This window comes from Dicentrarchus labrax, unplaced genomic scaffold, assembly GCF_905237075.1.
Source record: "Dicentrarchus labrax unplaced genomic scaffold, dlabrax2021, whole genome shotgun sequence".
Lineage (NCBI taxonomy): Eukaryota > Metazoa > Chordata > Actinopteri > Moronidae > Dicentrarchus > Dicentrarchus labrax.
The window spans coordinates 14,615,218-14,636,203 of NW_026136720.1; the positions used below are offsets into that span (position 1 = coordinate 14,615,218).

The 20,986-nt window shown below is 39.4% G+C and overlaps 2 protein-coding genes across 6 annotated transcripts; both read left to right on the plus strand.

The window, feature by feature from the left end:
- The first annotated feature begins 1,099 nt into the window (after positions 1-1,099).
- On the plus strand, positions 1,100-8,788 carry skor1b (SKI family transcriptional corepressor 1b). 5 transcript variants are annotated; one of them, XR_007881380.1, is made up of 9 exons: positions 1,100-1,339; positions 1,816-3,557; positions 3,918-4,011; positions 4,123-4,227; positions 4,374-4,433; positions 4,846-4,920; positions 5,914-5,951; positions 7,233-7,307; positions 8,019-8,788. XR_007881380.1 is itself a non-coding variant. In XM_051383446.1 (8 exons), exons 2-8 carry the CDS (start codon positions 1,833-1,835, stop codon positions 8,111-8,113), a joined length of 2,232 nt encoding a protein of 743 aa, XP_051239406.1. In that variant the 5' UTR covers positions 1,100-1,339; positions 1,816-1,832; the 3' UTR covers positions 8,114-8,788. The 5 variants fall into 5 exon arrangements, 3 of the variants coding, with proteins under 3 accessions (XP_051239406.1, XP_051239407.1, XP_051239408.1); XR_007881381.1 differs by having other exon boundaries at positions 8,016-8,108; XM_051383446.1 differs by lacking the exon at positions 5,914-5,951 and having other exon boundaries at positions 8,016-8,788.
- Positions 8,789-9,620: 832 nt separating this feature from the next.
- pias1b (protein inhibitor of activated STAT, 1b) lies at positions 9,621-20,187 on the plus strand. The gene is made up of 14 exons (XM_051382325.1): positions 9,621-9,666; positions 11,764-12,184; positions 12,386-12,470; positions 12,686-12,733; positions 13,644-13,734; positions 13,835-13,969; positions 14,097-14,202; positions 14,573-14,646; positions 14,971-15,131; positions 15,696-15,829; positions 15,917-16,094; positions 16,222-16,361; positions 18,011-18,051; positions 18,149-20,187. Exons 1-14 carry the CDS (start codon positions 9,643-9,645, stop codon positions 18,491-18,493), a joined length of 1,983 nt encoding a protein of 660 aa, XP_051238285.1. The 5' UTR covers positions 9,621-9,642; the 3' UTR covers positions 18,494-20,187.
- The last annotated feature ends 799 nt before the right edge of the window (positions 20,188-20,986 follow it).

The window sequence follows — 20,986 nt, forward strand, 5'->3', positions numbered from 1 at the left end:
TTGCATTTGGTAACTGTTATACGAAATTGTTGTTTTAATAGCCCAGATGTTTTGTCATTATTATTATTATTATTATTATTATTATTATTATTATTATTATTATTATTATTATTATTTTCATTATTATTATTTCGAAATTAGGCTACTCTCCAAAATGCTGTCTTTAGATATTCAAATTACCAGTGCATCTTCCTTTCTTATAATGAATACATAGGGACAAATTGTCATTATTGCTCCACAACTCTGCCAACTGAAGTCAATAGGACCAACAGCAACGTGTCCTGTTACCTTCATCAATATTACATCAGTGCTTGGCGCGCCGCGCGTGTGCCAGATGAAAATGATTAACCCAAAGCTTTATTGACTTTATAAAGTTAAATGCCCTCCGCTTATGGCGCAAGGCTGTCCGCATTGTTCCTCTCTCTTTTTTTTCAACTTGGAAGGGGGAAAAAAAAACTAAGCGCAGATTACAAAGAGAGTGACCTTTAGAGCAGCTGGTTATTGTCAAAACGCATGTAGGCGAAGTGTGGCTTGTAAACGATGAATCCGTGGGAACCCAGCACATGTTGAAGGCCTGCACGCCGTATTCATCAGCGGCCCGAGTCCATGCACACAACAATGTGTTGGTGGGTCCCTGCTGTTTTTTAGCGGAATGCCAAATCCCACTGCAGCCTCCTCCGTGCATAATGCCAATAACATTTTTTTTTTGTGCAAAAGAATTAATTAAATGCATTATGGTTGACACAATAGGCCAGAGAGTAATGATAGATTGATGTGCACATTGTCTTTTTTTTTAATTTATAATGTATTTAAACCTATAGGGTGAATTAAATTATATGTTTAGTTACTGTTTTTAGTTACATAATTCCACCGCTTTTGCAGACAACACTTTATCCGTGTGTGCGTGGACCTGCAGGCTCCTCTAAGACCAAACACTCAAAAGCATCTCCATTGGTCATGAATCCATAGTTAATGCAGACTGCCTGTGTGAGTGGGAGTGCCTTGCGTTAAGTTTTGCCGTCACTTGATTGCTGTCGGTGTCGTAGAAGGGGGCGGGGGGGAGGCTGTGCTACAGTCTGCCTGCCATGTGGACGCTGCCGCTGCTGCTGCTGAAGCAACACAAACCCTCCGCGCACACCGACAGCGGAGCAGAGAGAGAGAGAGAGAGAGAGGAGCACAGTGAGCAGGAGGGAGGCGGTGCTGCACGGACAACTGCGTCCCACTCCTAACGCAAACAACCTCGCATCCACCAGCACAGACTATACTTCTTACCACTCCGACTTTCACTTGATCACAGCTTTCTCGTTCACGACGGAGGGAAGCTGCGCGGACATTAGAGGTGAGTTTTTTGGGGGGGGGAAGTGATTTCGACAGTGTGTGTTTGTGGCATGACCTCAATACATCCATCACAGCGTTTGGTTTTACGCGCAGTCTGTTGAAATTATAACATGAAATTATTTAGAATTTAAAGCTGCAGACAGTCAGTGTTGTAGCAGTAAAAAAAAAGCTCCAGGCAAATAAAATTAAGTGGAGTTTAAAGTGCAAGTAGGAATATTTAATTTGCACATCACCAATATGTCACAAACATAATTCTAAATCAGATTTTCTAATTTTATTCTTAAAGGGTTCTTAAAAATAAAATTATGTTCATGCAACTTTATTAAAACTGGGCCTGTAATTGTCTGTCCTCTCTGCGTTTAGCAGGTTAAACTACTATGAAACTAAAATGCGGTGTTAAATGCTTATTACAGCTCTACTTGAGGCTGTTATTGCTTTGACATAAACTCATATTAATGTCAAACGTCGTCTCTGCAGCTTCCAGGCCTCCAAGGATGGACTCCATACCTGCGGGGCGAGACTCCAGCTCCTCGCCAAGCTCCAAACAAGAACTTTCCTACCCGACCTCCAAGAACCTGAAGCCTAACCAGGTCGGAGAGACGGTGCTGTACGGAATACCGATCGTGTCTTTGGTGATAGATGGCCAGGAGAGACTTTGCCTTGCACAGATATCAAACACCCTGTTGAAGAATTACAGCTATAACGAGATACACAACCGGCGTGTGGCGCTGGGGATCACCTGCGTTCAGTGCACTCCTGTCCAACTGGAGATCCTGCGGAGAGCCGGGGCGATGCCAATCTCCTCCAGGCGCTGCGGGATGATCACTAAACGAGAAGCCGAGAGACTTTGTAAGTCGTTCCTAGGAGCTCATTCGCCTCCTAAACTTCCAGAAAATTTTGCCTTCGATGTGTCCCACGAATGCGCCTGGGGGAGTCGAGGTAACTTCATCCCTGCCAGATACAACAGCTCCAGGGCCAAGTGCATCAAGTGCTCCTATTGCAACATGTATTTTTCTCCAAATAAATTCATATTTCATTCGCATCGCACGCCAGAGTCCAAGTACACGCAGCCAGATGCAGCTAATTTCAATTCTTGGAGGCGGCATCTCAAATTATCAGATAAAGGCAGCCAGACAGATGTATTACACGCATGGGAAGACGTGAAGGCCATGTTCAATGGGGGCAGTCGCAAGAGGACGCTGCCATGCAGTGGGTCGTCTTCCAGCTCTTCATTAAAACCACAAGGACCAAACCGTCCCCGAGACTCACCCGAGGTACCTGCAAAAATCCTCAGCTGCGAGGACAACCGGGGCGGCATGGCGAGCACGCGCAGCTACCCGGTCATCCCCGTGCCCAGTAAAGGCTTCGGGATGCTGCAAAAGATCCCGCCGCCACTCTTCCCTCATCCGTACGGGTTCCCAGCTTTCGGCCTGTGCCAGAAGAAAGATGACAGTATGATGGGAGAGCAGAGCAAAGCAGGCCTCCCGGGCGTCCTGTGGCCTGGTACCAAGGACAGCGCCTATCACTCCTTCCCCATGTTCTGGCCCGCGGCTGGCGCGCTGCCCATGCCTCCGTACCCCCAGACTCAGCACAAACCCCCACCAGAGCTGCTGTGTCCTCCCAGACAGACAGACATGGACATATCTGAGCACAGCGACCGGAGCACCAACACGTCAAAAGACAGCATGGTCGAAAACGAGCGCTGCTCCAGCACCCAGTCCACGCGTAACGAAGACGATAAGTCCGGCGACGAGGCGAGGCCGCTGGAGGGGATGACCCTTGCGCCCCGGAAGATCAGCTACGTCTCCGCGTTCAGACCCGTTATTAAAGATGCTGACTGTATTGCCAAGCTTTACGGCAACAGGGGCGCTTACAACGGGTGTCGCACCGGCTATTTATCGCCCGATTTTTTAAGCGAGAGCTCGAGCTATCGGTCCATGTCCCCCTGCGTGGACAGCGAGGGCGAGCCGGATGTGGACGTGGAGACGAATAAAACACCAGAGGAGGAGGAGGACTCCCGGCCTCTGCCCTCGGTGTGTCCTCGGACTCCTCCCGGCTTGGCTCACAGTGTTTCACCAAACGACTCAGACTCCAAGGCCATGCAGGAGAGCAGCCTGGTTGACTCCCAGAAAATGAGTCTACACGTGGTCCAGTCCTCTGAAAGAGAACTGCAGGACAAGCAGTTATCAGAGACCCACATAGCTGCGTCTTTTACCGAAGTGAGTGACTTATAAGTGAGAAACACTGGCGATAATTCAAGCTGTAATATTTCACTAAAGTTTGTCTTCAAATGGGTTTCTTTTTCCTTGGCTTGTGTGTATTTTTAAACAGATAAATCTCTGTGTTCTTGTGGGGGAAATTTGTCCTTATGTTAAAACAGTGTGCAACAAACAGCATGTCCACAACATTTAGGGGGGGGTGAACATAAATCATTATTTTAAATAAAAACTATATACACTTGAACTTAGAGTATATTTTCACTCATTAATTATACATTTTATTTGAATAAATTATACTTATTTTACAAAACCTTTTGTAATTTTAAGAGCTCAAAGAAGTGGTGATTCTTTCTTCTGTAGGTGTACACACCGGAGAGGGGTGAGCTGCAACAAAGGAGCAGTCCGTATCAGTTCAGACCTGCGAATTACCAGACTGGAGTACTTACAACAAATGGTTAGACATGTTTTTCTGCTTTTGTTAAAACATTTAGATGTCTAAAAAAAAAACTGATTACTTTAAAAAAAAAAAGAGGGGAGAAATTACAGCGATTTATTTTCTCTTAAGATGAGAGTTCAAGTAAAGAAGAGCCGTCGTCCACAGTGGAGGAGATCGAAACGAAATCTTTTAATGAACAAAGCAGCGAGGAGATCCAGCGAGAGCCGGATGAGGGTAAGTTACACCGAGGTCAGCGAATAGGTTTGTGCGGTGTTTTGTGTGTGTGTGTGTGTGTGTGTGTGTGTTATAAGCTCTGCTATAAGAGATACGGGTCTACTTTTTTTTTTTGTAGAAATATAATTTATTTTCTGTGTATTCAGGCGAGGACGCCCCAGCCAGAGCTCTGCCAGCACAAAGAGCCATAGAAAGTCTGGCAAAAGGTAAGACGGTGTCTTACTGTTAGATAAAATGATTGACAGATAACAAGGCTTGTGAAAAACGTTATTATTATTATATATTTGGATTATTTATTATTATTATAATGACTCAAATTAGACTATGTAATAGGCCTACTTAACACTTTTCTTAATTTCTCACTGAATTTAAACTAAATGACAAATTCAGGTTTTTTTCCCCCAAAATACATGAGGGAAGTTTTTTTTGTTTTGTTTTTTTGACCCCAGACCCAGAGGAAGACCTGCTCTGAATTGTCAGAGTACACTATGATGATGATGATGATGATGATGATGGTGTCCTTATCATTGTCATTAAAAATAGAAAACTTGAAGGAAGCTGATACAAACGCCTGTTACCTTTCCCCCTCAAACATCCTCTATTTTATCTGCTTTTTAGAAGAACTACAGAAGCAGCTGTTAGAGCAAGTTGAGCTGAGGAAAAAGCTGGAACGTGAATTTCAAAACTTGAAAGGTAAGCTAAATTCTGCAACAGTGCTTCTCCCTCTATTTTGGCTTTTATCACTGATTTCATAGACAGAGACTCAAAAGTCTCTGTGGTGCATGTTAAGTGTTCCTCTTCTGTCATGTTTGTGAGTCAGGCCAAAACATGACCCCTTGCCATGCCATGACCAAATCCACCTCAATAGTGGCTTTGCATGTCCTCCCGGAGCGGAGTGAAAAATCTGTTAAAGGGCATTCTTCCAAAAATGCTAAGTGGTTCAGGGACACGCTCCCATGGGAAGAGTTGTTTTCAAAACCTCTTTTAACACTGATGTGAGAGGATTATGATTTTAACCTTCTGTCCAAAAACATCCATGCATCCTCAGAAAGTACTTCTGTGTAGGGAAGGAAGTGGAAGTGCAGAGCTTACAGAAATATATAGTAAATACAGTGAGCACAAATAACATAACATATATGGACATTTAAAAAGGTTAATATCAACAAAATATTATGTTAAGTTATGTAATAGCTGAGGAGAATGTCAGTTATATCCAAAATATCAGAATTTATATTAAGCTGTTTTGAATGACAACAGGAAATTTCCGTCTGCAGTGAATACATTTAGAACATCTCTATTTGCAATCCTAAGTAAAAACAACCAGACCTGTGCTTTAAAGATCATCCTTAGTATGAAATTGTATCAATATCCAGAAGAAGTAACTTATATGGATCTCAGGTAAAAACATCAGCCACATTCGGACTGCTGCAGTATTTTTAACTGACAATGACTCCTAACACCCTCCACCTTCTCTCCAAAATGCTTATAAAAACATATAATCATCCACTTTACTCTTTTCAATCAATGTTTTGCTCGAAAGCTATTTGAGAATCTCAAATTATAATGTAGAATAGATGCGCTGCACAGAACTGTTCATTTAAAGCACACAGTGTGAAAAAAATACAGCAGTATTTACCAAAGATGTCTTTGTTTTTAAACTTTCATTTAATTGTGCAAAAATCTCAGATCTCCAGACAGGAAAAAACAAAGGACTGTCATGTAAGGTAATTAAAAAGCTTTTATCAAAATGATTGCATCACTAAACCAGCGCATAAAGTCCAGTCTTCATCAGTTTTGGGTGTAAATAAACTTATACCCATACAGTGCTGTGGGTGGATTACAGGCTCTGGATACTGATTTGACTGTATCTCAAATATAACCTGTGGTGTATTATTTAAATGTATATTAATTTGTCTCACTTCTAGACAACATCACATATGTCAAAGTTAGAAAGACATTTTAGAAATTAATTAGGAGCTATTAAATCAATGTAAAGTGTTCGCATGGTTGGGTTCTCTACATTAGCAGAAAATAATTAAACACTTCATACACTATAAGATTATTTGGGGACAATAATATCCCATCACCATCTAACAAACCTGATATCAGTTGCCAGTACTGCATCTTACTTAAAAGCATATTATATTAAATATTATTTACTTTTGGGAGAAGACAGGACAACTGGTTTATCTGAAGCACTGGACACTTCACTCTACATTTATTCTATATTTTTATCTCCTTTATATGCTCACAATTACCAGTAAGGTGGGTTGTTAAAGGATCACATCTATAGTCTGCAAACATGTTTAAAATACTGACGAAAGCATGAATTAGGCCTACAACACAAACAAAAATGTCCACATAGTTGGACACATTATGATTTTTCTTAGGTAGTTCAGTTTGAACAAAAAGGAATCAGGTTACTATTGCAAAATATTTTTTCATGCACACTTTATAATTTAAACTCTCATTGCAACATTTATCCAAATTTTCTGAAAACTAACATTGAGACTTCTTTTATTTAAAAAGAAAATACAGACCTAAATAATTTACATTAAAATATTTAAACAATTCTTCTTCCTAATCTCAACTCCAACACATGCATTTAAGTGTTTTGTTTGCTGTTATTTGGATTCTTGGAGTTTGTACGTGAAGTCGGTTCCTGGTTTGTCGCTTTGTCTTGAGAACAGCGCTCTCTAGAGGCTGATTAATCTTCGGACCGGACTACTTTAGTGCAATTAAGTGATATCAATCTCGCAAAAGCAAGAATATAGAGAGAAGGCTTCATCGATCTAAAATAAACTAATCAGTTTTACTTTTTATGTTCACATGAATATTTGCGATACATATGAGAAAAAGTACAATGTATTTTCAGTGTTTCGGGGGTGAAACTGAGACTGAATTAACCTTGTTTCATTTTAAAATTATGATTTTATTGATGCTATCTTTTTGTATGGGTTTACCACACCACTGACTCAAATCTGTGCCTGCCATTTGTTCCTCAGATAATTTTCAGGATCAAATGAAAAGGGAGCTTTCCTATAGGGAGGAGATGGTTCAACAGCTTCACATCGTCAGAGGTGAGAAAAATAAAGCAGAGGGAGCGGATTCAGCAGCGCTGCCACATGCCTTCACTTTCCACCCTGGATTTACAGATTTACTGTGGCATAGAATTGGCGACGTGATTGATGATGCTCAAAAAATGATCTGTGTACGCAGGATATCAAGGCTCTGTCTGGCTTTGTCTGTCATTTACTGTTAAATTAAATGTGGGAAACACTTCAAACTGGACCTGATTTTTCTTTCACAATTAACTTGTGATCAATTTATTAATTCCCGCATATTAATGAGATACAGACACAGCACTGAAACCATGTGGAGATGACAAATAAACACACAATTTCCTCACACGATTTAAATTGATTGCTGCTCAGTGTGCATCTTACAGGCTTTGTCTTTCTGTCTTGGTTATCCAGACACTTTTGGACCAAAAAAAAAAAAAAGAAAAAGAGAGAGAAACTCTTCCTTTTAAATTCAGGTGGAATAGAAGATGTGAAGATTATATCCCACCACCCAGAGGCTCAGACAATCACCTTACATGCAGATCGGAACTTGTGACATTTTTTGAGCATGAATCAATTGTGTAACAGTGTTTAACTCCAACATACCTGCTGTGTGTGTTGTATTGTATATAATATATTTACATTATAGGCTATTAAATGTTCAAAAAGACCGATTTATACTCACGTGCATGTACACTATTGATTGTTTTATCTCATTCTTCTTAGAAGCTCACGACGCTTTACACCATTTCTCGTGTAAGATGTTGACTCCTCGCCACTGCACCGGATCCTGTTCCTTCAAATCCCCCCTGCTACCACCCTGAACCAGAATATACACACATTTATATGACAGAGAAACCAAGGGCACATCTACAGCCTCTGTCAAACCATGAAAAACTTCCAGGGACACTCTTGAAATCACGTCGAAAGAAGACTAACCTGTAATTACTTGTACAATTTTAAAAACGTGTATCTCCACCTTCAGCATTCATGTAACCATCTTGCATACGGTGACATTTGTTTTACTGAAGTTATACCATTGATGATATTTATTATTTGTGGCAAAGTGCAATGACAATGTATGTATCTTGTAGCTTAATAGTTATAGGTTGTTATTTTGTTTTTTTGTTGTCAATAATAGCAGCTTTGACTAGCCAATTCATTGCTCCTTATCCTCTCAGTATTGTGAATTAGCCTACTACTTTTGCTGTGGTTGTCTTTGCAAGCCAATAGCTTACTTTGGATGTTATGCACTTTAAATGAGTGATGGGGAATTACCATAAACAGCTTGTGCATTGAAATAAGCCTACAGTATAATTATTTGTAGTGGTCAAACCATGCCTATTTGTTTTTGAAGACTTAAAAAAACACAGAAGTTAGTAGGCTATATTAGTAGGCACCCTCACCTTGTAAGTATCGACAGTTCTATTAAGAGTAGCCTATTTGTTCATGTAATATTTGTTTTCATCGCTATTGAATAAATCATTTTATTAAAGAAATGTGGATTCTTTCCCTGAATATGCATATATTGCCCCGTCTTACAGCTCTATTAATTTTACGCATTTATCTTGAGATGCGAAGAATTTGCTCTGCCTTTTAATTTATGTGTGTGTGTGTGTGTGTGTGTGTGTGTGTGTGTGTGTGTGTGTGTGTGTGTGTGTTGGATTGCTGAGGTTACAAAAAAAAGCCAAAAATAAGATACTGATGAGAAAACAGGTTTATTTTTCTTTGGTTGCACCGTAGGATAAAAATACAACTAACTATTATTTTTCACTGTCGAATATTTGGTTGATTAATCGATTGATTGTTTGGACCACAGAATGTCAGAAATAGTGGGAAGTTACCAAACTGACATCATCAAATTGTTTTAGTTGTAGTTTTTCTGTCGGACCAGGAGTCAAAAACACAAATAGTTTATAGCTATTTATAATTCAGTAATTAGTGATACAACTGAGAAAAAAAAATCGCATTTAATCAACCAGTTATGCTAACTGAACCACCAATTAACGGATTATCCAAATAGCCGGTCATTAATTTTCTGTCAAGCGACTAATCAAATTAATCAATTAATCATTGAGGCCTTAGATATAAATAAAAAAATAAATAAACATAACCTCGAGCCTATGTAACCGGTCCGTTTTATTTATGTGTAATGTTTTACCGGCAGAACAAAACCCTTGAAACAAATGAAATGGCCTTTCAGTGGTCCTAAGTATACCCTTGACGACCCATGTGTAGTTTTCTGTGCGGCGGCAGCGCCCCCTGCTGTCTTCTGCGGAGACGCTGCAGATAATTTTGAACTGAGTCTGTCCCTTGAGGATAGCTGTTGCGCCTGCGCAGCTAATGTAACAAGATGGCGGAGAGTGCGGAACTGAAGGTAAAGTGAGCCCCTACATTAGCTTGACAATTAGACGTTTCACGCAGTGATATTAGCACTTCAAACCATAGCGCCATTGTAACTTGACAATAGAGACCCCAAGAGTGTTGTTATCAAAGCATTTAATAATTTTAAAAAAGCAGAGCAGCGGAGACAAGACAAACTGTTAGCTGGCTGGTTAGCTCGCTCGCTAGCATTAGCTTTGTTATTGTTGCCGACGTCCCGTTAGTCTGCCTCTGCTGTCGGCTCACCTGCACATATTAGGCCACATATCGCTTTTGTTTGGGTAAAATATGAAAACCACATTCACATCAGCGGGTTGAAGCCAGCGGCACTGCAGTGTTAGACACCTGACACTGTTCGTAGTTCACCCGGCTGACCGCAATGTCTGTTTTTATAAAATGGGCTCTGTCTATTACCTGGAAGGAAAGCGCAGTTTATCTTCCATTAGCGTTATTTCTGCTCAGATGTGACCGGAGTCCATTGGATATAGTCCCTATCCAGTCTGTAATGTTACCCATGTTGACGAGTATTGTTCAAACACACGACATAAAGTAAACACTGTAACATGAAGTTTTGTGATAGTCAGGTTACTTCAGTATAATACAGGCGTTGGTAGCTCGTTTATGCTAAATCTACGCTGTCTCTTATTCTCTTAATGTTGATAACTTGTGTTTTAATTGACAGAAAACACTGTGTATATATAATTGTGAAAGGTTTTTGTTCTGCTCTGCTCCCTTCTTAAACAAATCGATGCACTGATGCTCCTCCTCATCACATTAGCCGTATTATATCCTCACCGTGAACACATTTAAGTGTTGTATAGCATAAAAGGTATTTAACATAGATACTCATCAGAGTTTGGCTCACTCATATCACATATGGTACATTTACATACAGTGCTAACTGGGCTCCTCTGTTAACACACAGATGACCTTGATTGATAATCAAAATGGTTTGCCAATAACATTTTCATATGCACTTAATAATTGCAGGTTGTCTTTTTAATGCCAGCATTAATGTTTGATTTGTGTGTGACGCTACAGTGCACTTTTAAAGTTATTCACAACAGATAACTATATATATATATATATATATATATATATATATACGATGGACATAAGAACATGAGTACTAGCCTGTAATGTAGAAGTGTTGATCCACTTCTTTGCTGCTTCATTTAACTGTGTTACATTGTTAGATTGTGTTGTGTTGTTTCTGACGTTTCTGTTATTCTTAAAATCTTCTACAAGAAAAATAACAGGACCATCTCATAGTATAATGCAATGTAATACAACACTACAGACTACTTTTCCAAAAATTTGAAAAGTTGAATGAACATCTCCCTGACATTGTATCAAGAAAGTCTCTGGTGTGTTATATTCATGTTATTATGTCCTGTATTATCAGTTGCAGCATGTGGTGATCTTTTATGTATTACAGCTTGGAAGAAGTAGATTGAATGCGGTCTCTGCTTCTAGCCAAAGAGCTGTCTCTGCCACAGTCATCTCAGAGTGGCTGTGTGTTAAACATATTTTATTTTATTTGGGTTGCAGCGCTATACCAGGGTATGAAAATATAAGGTTATCATACCGTATAGAACTGTATTAGTGTTATTTAAAATAAATAAATGTAATTCTACCGTTATTAGTGTTAAAAACATTAAAGAACATAATTTTTTTTTAATTATAAAAATAAAGAAAAATCCCTTCTGTTTTCATTCCTTTAAGGGTAATCATACATGATAATAATAATAATTGTGTAATACTATATGTCGTTATACTGTGAAACCTCCTCATATCATTGCAACCCTAATTAAACTACTAGCTGGAACAAAGGCTAAAGAAATTATGTTAAGCTTCCTGCTCCAAGCATATTTCAGAAAGAGAAATATTATGGGTGTGGACAATTTCCAAGCAAGTGAAGGATTTTAATGATTAAGAATGAATGAATCAGACATACTTTAATAATACTGTTTTAAATGATACAGTCTGAAGTCAAAATGAGAAAAGGAAATTTGTGTCTTAACAGCAGAATAGGAAACAGTATTTTCCAGGGTGTAATAGACCATTTTTCCTGCTCTTCATTTTTCACCAGCAAATGGTAATGAGCCTTCGAGTTTCGGAGCTCCAAGTGTTGTTGGGTTATGCAGGACGGAATAAGCACGGACGCAAACACGAACTTTTGACCAAAGCTCTTCACCTACTCAAGGCTGGTTGCAGTCCTGCAGTGCAGATGAAGATCAAAGAGCTCTACAGACGGCGCTTCCCGACCAAAATGGTTTCACCAGTGGACCTGGCGCTGCCTGGTGTTCATTCTGCCTCCAGCCTCGCCCAGCTGGGATTTGACAGCCACGGTTCCCCATCGCCTCTGCTACCTGTCTCTTTACTCGGGCCTAAGCATGAGCTGAGTCTGCCTCACCTCCCCTCCTCCCTGCACCCTGTACACCCTGATGTCAAGCTCCAGAGATTGCCATTCTATGACGTACTGGATGAGCTCATTAAGCCAACCACCCTGGGTGAGTTTATCACTTCCTGCTCAGCTGTGTATGTAGTGATAACACTTGTACCTAGTGCATATACTGATGGAGCATTGTGACCACAAGTATCTGAACCGTGACTTGTCAAAACCACACTCTGTAAAAGTTCACTATGAGTCGAAACTAGTACCTAGTGATGTTTGTAGGTGTCCCTCTGACTCTGTTTATGGTTTCTTTTAGCCTCAGACAACAGTCAACGGTTCCAGGAAGCATGTTATGCCTTCGCATTAACACCACAGCAAGTTCAACAGATCAGCAGCTCCATGTAAGTGAGAAGGCTCTCGAGCACAGTCTTCAGCTGTCAAAGAGATGGGAAGAAGAAATAACACTGTTAAAGCATTATAATGACAAAACCCCTTTTTCATTTCACTGTCTACACTTTATAAAGCAGGTGTTATCTGACACAACAAGCAGTTTGAGTAAACTGAGCTTATTAAATTGTTTCAACTAGCTTGACCTGCTTCTCTTTTACTTATTTAGGGACATATCTGGGACCAAATGTGACTTTGCTGTTCAAGTCCAATTAAGGTATGTCTAACATATTTTTCTTCGGAGCCTAAAAACGTTCTCTTTTATTCAAGAAGTGTACGTGCATTCAGTGACTAGTGGTTCAGTGTTTAGCTTGTCTCAGTTCTGAAGGAACCAAAAATAGCTATGTATTTTTGCATGGGTCTTGTCATTTCAGTCTTTCTTTATTCTTGAAATATATCTGCATGTTGAAGAGCCTTCTTAGTGGTCTAGGTTTCAGATTCAGACTTGAGAAGTAAAAGCCATCGCCTAAGTTTTAACTTTTGTACTCTTCATTAGCTTATTAGTTGTAAATGATGGTAAATGACAAAGACAGGAATCCAATTGAATTACCACGAGAATAAGTTCTGAATTGTGGAACGAAGGATGCAGCAGGGTAGGGCTTGTCTCCTGGATGCACACGCTGCAAGTTTTACAAAAAATGTGGACACATTTTAATGGACAATACAGGCTAAGTGCAGTATTGGCAAAACCTTGATTCAAAGCAATGGTGGCATTCTCACCGATATGTTAAAAATGTGTTTATTCAGGAGTATAGTATATTTGATATCTTACAGGCAAGCGAGTGTATGTGCATCCATTACTTCATGTAAAACCTTATGTGAAACAATCAAAGTAAACCGGCACACTTTGTTGCCGTTGTTTTACTTGAGAAAGAATATCTAATGACATTTAAAAATGACGTTTTTTGTAGTTGCAGAATAAAATATTGACTGTATGGATGAATGCCATCCTTTAAGAAGTCCTCTCCTATATCATAGATGGAGATGGCTGTTGACACAACTGAAATGGTAAAATAAGCAAGCAAGCCAACCTTTTTATGAAAGTGGCAACTTAACAGAAACAAATTGACATTTGTCCCTCAACATTGGAGCTTACCACTTCTGTAATTTATTGTCTTCATTTACAGATTTTGTTTATCAGAGACAAGCTGTCCCCAGGAGGATCATTTCCCTCCTAATCTGTGTGTGAAGGTTAACGGCAAACCCTGTAATCTCCCGGTGAGTTCAGACAGTTTGTTGTTAGTCTGTCTTATCATATTTTCTGTGTATCACACCACCAGTCAGTGAGAATCAAAGATGTGTGACGTTTTGTCTGTAGGGATATCTTCCTCCAACCAAAAATGGAGTTGAACCAAAAAGGCCCAGTCGCCCGATCAACATAACCTCTCTCGTCCGACTGTCCACCACAGTCCCCAACACAATCGTGGTATCATGGACTTCAGAAATTGGGAGGGTAAGAAGATCTAGGCAAAATTTTATGAATCAAGCGTCATAGCCCATTCAAACTGATTATGTAAAAAGTACATTAATCATCTCTGTGTGACTTGTTTTACTCATTATTTTAATCTTCATTTTGTCAGAGTTTTTCTATGGCAGTTTATTTGGTAAGACAGCAGTCGTCTGCAGTGTTGTTGCAAAGACTACGGGCCAAAGGAATTAGGAACCCTGACCACTCAAGAGCTCTGAGTAAGTTGTCACTTGATTTTGCAGTAAAAACATAGAACTTGTGTTACCCATACATCTATAGGAAGTAGAAAAAGGCTATCACATGAACTAACTTCCTACCTATACTCCTCTGTCATAACAACTTAAACCGAAACCCAAAAAAGAAACTAAATTCTGCATAGTTCCTTAGAGATTTTAAGAAAGTTCCTTTGCTTCTTTTACAAGGACATTTTTTATTTCGATTTTTTTGTTCGTATGTATATATTATACAGTAGTATTTGGAGCTGTACAGTAATCACAGGGTGATTTTTCTCTTTATACATTGCACATTGAATTTCACAGTTGTAATTCTTGTATTTAATCTTTGTGTTTTTCTTTTTCTTTCTCACAGTCAAGGAGAAATTAACAGCTGACCCAGAGAGTGAGATTGCCACCACCAGTCTACGAGTCTCTCTTCTGTGTCCTGTAAATACTCCATTATACTGCTTAATTTAAAAAAGCATGTGTTGTTGTAGTCAGATATGTCAATTAGCCATTAACCATCAAAAAGACCTGACCTGACAATTCTAATTACATAGTGATTTTGTAAGTTGTCAGGAACTGAACTGAACTCTACTGCTTCATGTGCAAAAATAGCGACAAAAACTCCTCCATATACTGTATATTTATATTTTTAGAACACAGGTGCTTTGTCCTACAATATTTTTTCATTATAAAACAAAGTAGTGTAGCGTTTAATTCTGCACTGAGAAGTGATATTTATGTTGTGTTATTTGTTTTGTGTTAAAGCTGGGCAAGATGAGGCTGACAATCCCATGCAGAGCGTTGACGTGCTCTCACCTTCAGTGCTTTGATGCTACACTTTATATCCAAATGAATGAGAAGAAGCCGACCTGGGTGTGTCCAGTCTGTGACAAGAAGGCGCCGTACGAGCACCTCATTATCGACGGGTGAGCACAGCACTGCTTCATCAAGTGCTAGGTAGCAAATTGTGGTTCCACTATGATGATTTTGTTTTTAGCATCTAAGGTGTGCTCTGACAAGAGCGCAGGTGAATTTTACAATAATTACAATATTTGGAGTTGTCTGCCAAAAATGTTGAACCTCCGCCAGTGCAATGTGGTGTCACACATTCCCGATAGATAGCTTTCTAACAGGTTAATTATACAATTTACCCCGAGATTATTGAGGAGGATAAAATAATTGCTGCTTGTAAAAACATTTGGGAGAGAATCCTTCTTTGTGGTATTATAAAGCACTTAGTCATGTCTCATGGATCTGTCGCTTAAATTGACCTTCCTGCTGCTTCCATGTTTCATGGGCCCTTTTGTACCTGAAGTGGCACCTTGTATGTTTTTTTTAGAGAAGGTGTGTTTGAATGGCCGGATAGGAATTGCAGCAGCAATACTGTATTTCTAAAATATAAGTTTTAATGGGTGATGAAGTAGCAAAGCTTGTGTAATTCTGGTTGCAAAGTTGCATAACTGTATTGAAATCTCATGCTGTTTTGACAGGTTGTTCATGGAAATCTTGAATAGCTGTGATGATTGTGATGAAATCCAGTTTAAAGAAGATGGAAACTGGGCCCCAATGAGGTCAAAGAGAGAGGTGCAGGAGGTGTCTGCTTCTTACAATGGTGTAGACAGCGGTATGTAACTCTCACATTGCAATATTCTTAAGTGTGCTCTTCATTGTGGCCCACGAGCACAGTGACAGTTAGCTGTGTCTTTTGTAGATTCGTCTCGGACAGATCCACATGAGCAGAAACGGGGATCATCTCATGACAACAGCAAGAAAGTTGATGTGATTGACTTGACACTGGATAGCTCCTCAGAGGATGAGCTAGATGATGAGCCGCCTCCTAAAAGGGCCTGTCCCTCGCTGTCACCTGTCTCTCCACCTCCAAACAAAGGGTGAGTCTCCAAACCACAAAGGGGAAGTGAAATCACCATAAACAATTGTATATCTAGGATCTCTGTGTTCAGCTCTGTCATGTTACTTTTTTTGTCTCTAACTTGCTGTGGCGTTGTCTCCCCTCAGAGTACTGAACCTACACAGCCAGGGCTCACCTGTGACCAGAGCTCCCAGCATGCCCCCTGTGGAGACCAGCTACATTCCTCCCCCTCCACCCCTTATCCAGGACTATCGCCACTACTATCACACAACAAGTGACCTGCCAGGTAGACTTGTCACTTGCATTAAGGGATACATTTATTTCCTAGACTAGTTTGTTAAGTAGGTTTTTAATACAGTAATCACATGCCAATATTTATATGTTAAAAGTGTTTGATTGATCACAGTAATCATTTGTTCTGTACATACTACATAATATGTCTCTAGTGCAACTACACTGAAAGACATGAGGAGCATTTGTTCAGAAATATATTCTAAAGTTGATGTTTCAGTGTTAGCCAAATCAACTGGCTATCTTTCAACGTTTTCAGACTGTTTGACATGGTTGGACAATCCTGCTCTATGTTTTGGAACCACCATTCCTATAATTTGAGGTTTTGGGGAATGTAAATAGGAACTATAATGTTCCCCTGAAGTCTGTTAGTTAGCTGTTGGCTACAAGTTGAGCTATTTTTACCTGTATTTATTTACATTTTGGCAAATTTGTACAAATTAAAGTATTATATTATTAGCCGTTTCTGTTTGCAGTGTGTCCATCGATGTAGAGACAACTATCACTGGATAATATCGGTACTGAAGAAAACTTAAAAACATGATGATTCTCAGGAATATTTTGGAGATACACTACTTCTCAAAATTTTGGGTCACCTGTTAATTTGGTGTTTTCCTTCTTTCCTTCAGTAATTGAACAGTATATGTTAACCACAAAATGTATTGTTTACATGTGAAATTATTTTGGCTGATTTTGGTTGATGTCCCCGCAGTTTTGCATGACAAATACTCTTCGATTTTGAATTTGTTTTCCAGTCCAGAAAGTAGCACAAGTGACCCTCGATCATTGCTGAACCACAACGGAGCAACTGGGCCCCTAATGTTTTTGTTTTTCTTTGATCCCTCTGCAGTCTACTGAGGGGTTAGATTGAACAGGTTTAAACTGTTATTTGTCTGTCCATAGTATGTTCAGCTGATATCAGTGCAAACCCTAAACTATTTATATTTTAAGAATAGCTAGAGCAACATGCCTGTTAATTCCAACTTGTAACAGGCAATATTGTGCAATTGGCACTGAAACAGGAACCTGGTCCTATTTAAATCTGCACAGATGTCGATACTAAGCTTTTAGTTTCTTTTACCAATGACTGCTGTTTTCCTATGTTCTGTTAAACTGTCGCTCAGAGGCGTTGTTGTCTCTTTGTGCCCTTTCAGTTGTCAGTGTGGTTGAACCATTGTACAGTGTTCTGTTCATGTTCAAAATGTTTTTCCTTCATACAAAATAACATCTATTTGTAAAGAGGACTTTCTCCAACCTAAAAGCATGAAAGACCATTCAAAAATATACAGTAGTCCTCTCAGCCATTTAAGCTTTTGTGGCAGGTGACCCCAAACTTTTTGGCAGAAGAGTATAATGAGTGTCTTTTTTCCCAAGCCAAGTGGATTTTAAGTTTATTTAAGATGGACGTCAGATAATAATGATAATGTTGGTTAGGGGGTCAAACTACAGTAACTTAAACTTCTGGTTGTTTCTACAGCACCGGCATGTCCCTTTAACCCCATGCCGTATCCTCATCTCACTGTTTGAAAACCTGTGTCACCTCAAGTTCTGTGTTAATAAAGAGTTGTATTAAGGCAGAGTATATTTGCACACAGATGTTTGTTGATGAGTCTATGAGTCTGAGTCTTCTTCCTTTTCTTACAGATCTAAGTTTCTTCTCCTTCCTCCAAGGCGGAGACAATCAGGTATATTTACTCAAACACCTTAACTTTAGCAGCACCATACAGCAGTATGTTTATGTCTGGCTGTTGTGTTAATGCTCACTCTTCTCTCTCCTGTTAGCATTACAACATGGTGATGGCTGCCGCAGCAGCTGCGTCAGCATCGGCCTCAGAGGACCACGACCTGCTACTCAACCGGTTCCTGCCCTACAGCTCCTCTCAGATGTTACGGGAGCAGCCAGGCACCCCTGGGAGCAGCACGCTGGCAGCCACCAATGGAGGCAGCAATAGTGGCAGCACCAGTAGTTTGGTGTCTTCCAGCAGTCTGCGGGACCGCGACAAAGACAGAGAGCGAGACAGAGACAGGGACAGCCACACCATCTCAGGATTGTCTAGGTCGTCAGTGGAAGCTGCAGCAGCAGCAGCCATTTATGGCTCCATATCTGACGTTATCTCTCTTGACTAGATCCACACAGAACTGAAAGACAAGGGAGATCTGGAGAACGGGAGTTCTTTGTAAATAAGGAAGATGAAAGAATACAGTGCTATGTACAGAGAGGAAAATCTATTTTCAATTTTACTTATCATATGTATATAAACTTAGGACGCTTCTTGTCCGGTGAGTTACTTCAGTTGATATTTTTCTGTGAATACTGAAGACTTTTTTCACACCTCTTCATGTGGTCCTTTGATTATATTGTACCTTTTGTACCTGGTTTTTACAGTTTTGTTTCAATATTCCATGTCAATGGCATTATTTCAGTATAATGTTATGTGCACAGAACCCAATGAGGTGACACCTTATGGAACATGATATTTAGATTATAAAGAAAATGGGCATTGTTATAGATGTACAAAAGGCAAGTCACAGCAAAACAGGAAAATGTGTAACACTTTCTTTATTTTCTAAATGGCATCATTTCTGTCAAAAATGTTTTGACAGCAGAAAGATCTGGCCATTTTTGCCATCACTGTAGATTTTTCTGTAAGACATTCATGCTGTGGTCATATTTTTAAAATAATTATTTATGATGTAAGTTATGTTGGATGTATGCTGTTTTATAAAGAAGCATTCCCTATGCCTCTAGGAACTGTTGCCACTAGAATTGCAAAAGCAAACGCTAGATCCTTCTGTTGTCATAACTGCACTCTCTTCGCTTCTTTCAGTCAAATGAAATATGAACAATATTGTATAGTTCAGACCTAAAATACATACAAATTGGGAGTAAGTCAGTAAGAGCGTAAGACCAGGCTTTTTCAGTGTGTGAATGAATGGCACTAGTTCAGGAAGCAGCCTTGTGTTGTCACATGAGACAAGTGGACGTTTATACACGTCTGAGATTTGTAATGTGTCTTTTTTTTTTCTTTCATCTGTTATATTTTTCATATTACACTTAAAAATATACACAGAAAGCTACAGTGAAGCGGCCAGTCGGCATCGACATATTTCTGCTCCACTTTCAAGACGAGGCTAGTTTCTGGTCCACTTGAGGTTAATTGTGTAATTGAAAGGCTCAAAAGCTGTTGAATGAAGTGGAGGCAAGTGGATTAATAACATTTCACAATGTCGTTTTGTTTGATTTTAGCACTTGCTTTTTTTACTTAAAGGCTGTGTGGAGCAGTAAACACTTCAAGAGTAGTTTTCAGCTTTGCATGTCTCTGCGAATTACCTGAAAGCTCATATGTTTGAGTGCTATGCTGATTCTTAGTGAGGCCACAGGATGCATAGCCCTTTTTGTTAAGTGTTTTTGCATCAAGCCTTTGAGTTACTGTGATCGATTAGTCTTTGAGTGTATCACAGAATGCATTTTGGCCCAGAAGTTAAAACCATTGAAGTTATTATGGACGCCTACCCTCCCTTTATTTTTCTTGACTTGTGCTTACAATTAGGATTATTTATTATCATATATATTCAGCATTTGTTTGATTTGTGGATACATGGATGCATTGCTGTCATTGTATGTGATATTTCTTTTGTAATTATATAATTAATGCTATTTAAAGATGTCATTGTTGCTTGACATGCATTGTAACATTTTCTGTTTCTCTGTCCGTTTATCAGATGATGTCAATAACTCAATAGAGGCTTTGATCATTTTGAACCGCTACAAGGTCTACTGTGCTGTTTGATATTTGTAAGAATTAAACAGATATAAGAAAGCTGCTCTAAGGACAGTCCTGATTCACCTGCATGCGTTCTGTTATAGTATGCAGTAAGATGTCTGAATTAAGTTTGTTAGGCAAATATCCTTTAGCTAATAACATGTTTTAAATACTTTAATACAACACATTTGTGTAATAGAGGTTGGCCAGTGTTAGCTGTTTGCAGATATATTATCATCGGCGTATGTGGAGGCCAGTAAGTAACAAGCACTTAGTAGGAAAATGCTAATAAATGTTTGAGGTAGTTCAGAAATTGTGTCCATTCTAGTTTTATCAAGCGGAGGGCAATGAAAAGATTATTTTTCAACTGCAACATGTCCAGTTAAGTACATATATAAGACTAAAAATCCACAGCCAATTTCCATAAATTCCCTTATGCATTGTGTTCTCCCATAACTGTCACTACCAAAAACTGCTATTATTTAGGACTAATTACAAGCTTACAACATCCTTTTTCATCTAAATTGGTCATTAACAACTTTTAAACTCAGTACTCAACAGAAATATGAAAACGTACTTTCTTTCAACGCACACACTGGACACCACCTGGAAAGACCTGGGTCACCCTTCTCACTGGCCAAAGGACCGATGGCAACTGAGAGTCAATGAGCACCATCGGCAAAAACCCACTTGCATGTTTTTGGCTTCAGTTCTCCAGCTCTGTCTTGCTTGGAGACCTGGAAGTACTTAAATAAAGTAACTAAAAGTTGTTTTTTAATCACAGTACTAGTAAATGTACTTTACAGCACTGTATTTGTGTTTTTCTGTCTAGGGTTATGATTAAAAAAAAGCAACG

Excerpts from the sequence above, each read along its gene's own strand:
- skor1b (XM_051383446.1), top strand. The coding sequence starts at position 1,833 with ATGGACTCCATACCTGCGGGGCGAGACTCCAGCTCCTCGCCAAGCTCC. Across the intron at positions 4,434-4,845 it reads CATAGAAAGTCTGGCAAAAG|AAGAACTACAGAAGCAGCTG; the intron begins GTAAGACGGTGT and ends TCTGCTTTTTAG. Across the intron at positions 4,921-7,232 it reads TGAATTTCAAAACTTGAAAG|ATAATTTTCAGGATCAAATG; the intron begins GTAAGCTAAATT and ends TTTGTTCCTCAG.
- pias1b (XM_051382325.1), top strand. The coding sequence starts at position 9,643 with ATGGCGGAGAGTGCGGAACTGAAG. Across the intron at positions 14,647-14,970 it reads GAGTCTCTCTTCTGTGTCCT|CTGGGCAAGATGAGGCTGAC; the intron begins GTAAATACTCCA and ends TTTGTGTTAAAG. Across the intron at positions 16,362-18,010 it reads CACAACAAGTGACCTGCCAG|ATCTAAGTTTCTTCTCCTTC; the intron begins GTAGACTTGTCA and ends CTTTTCTTACAG.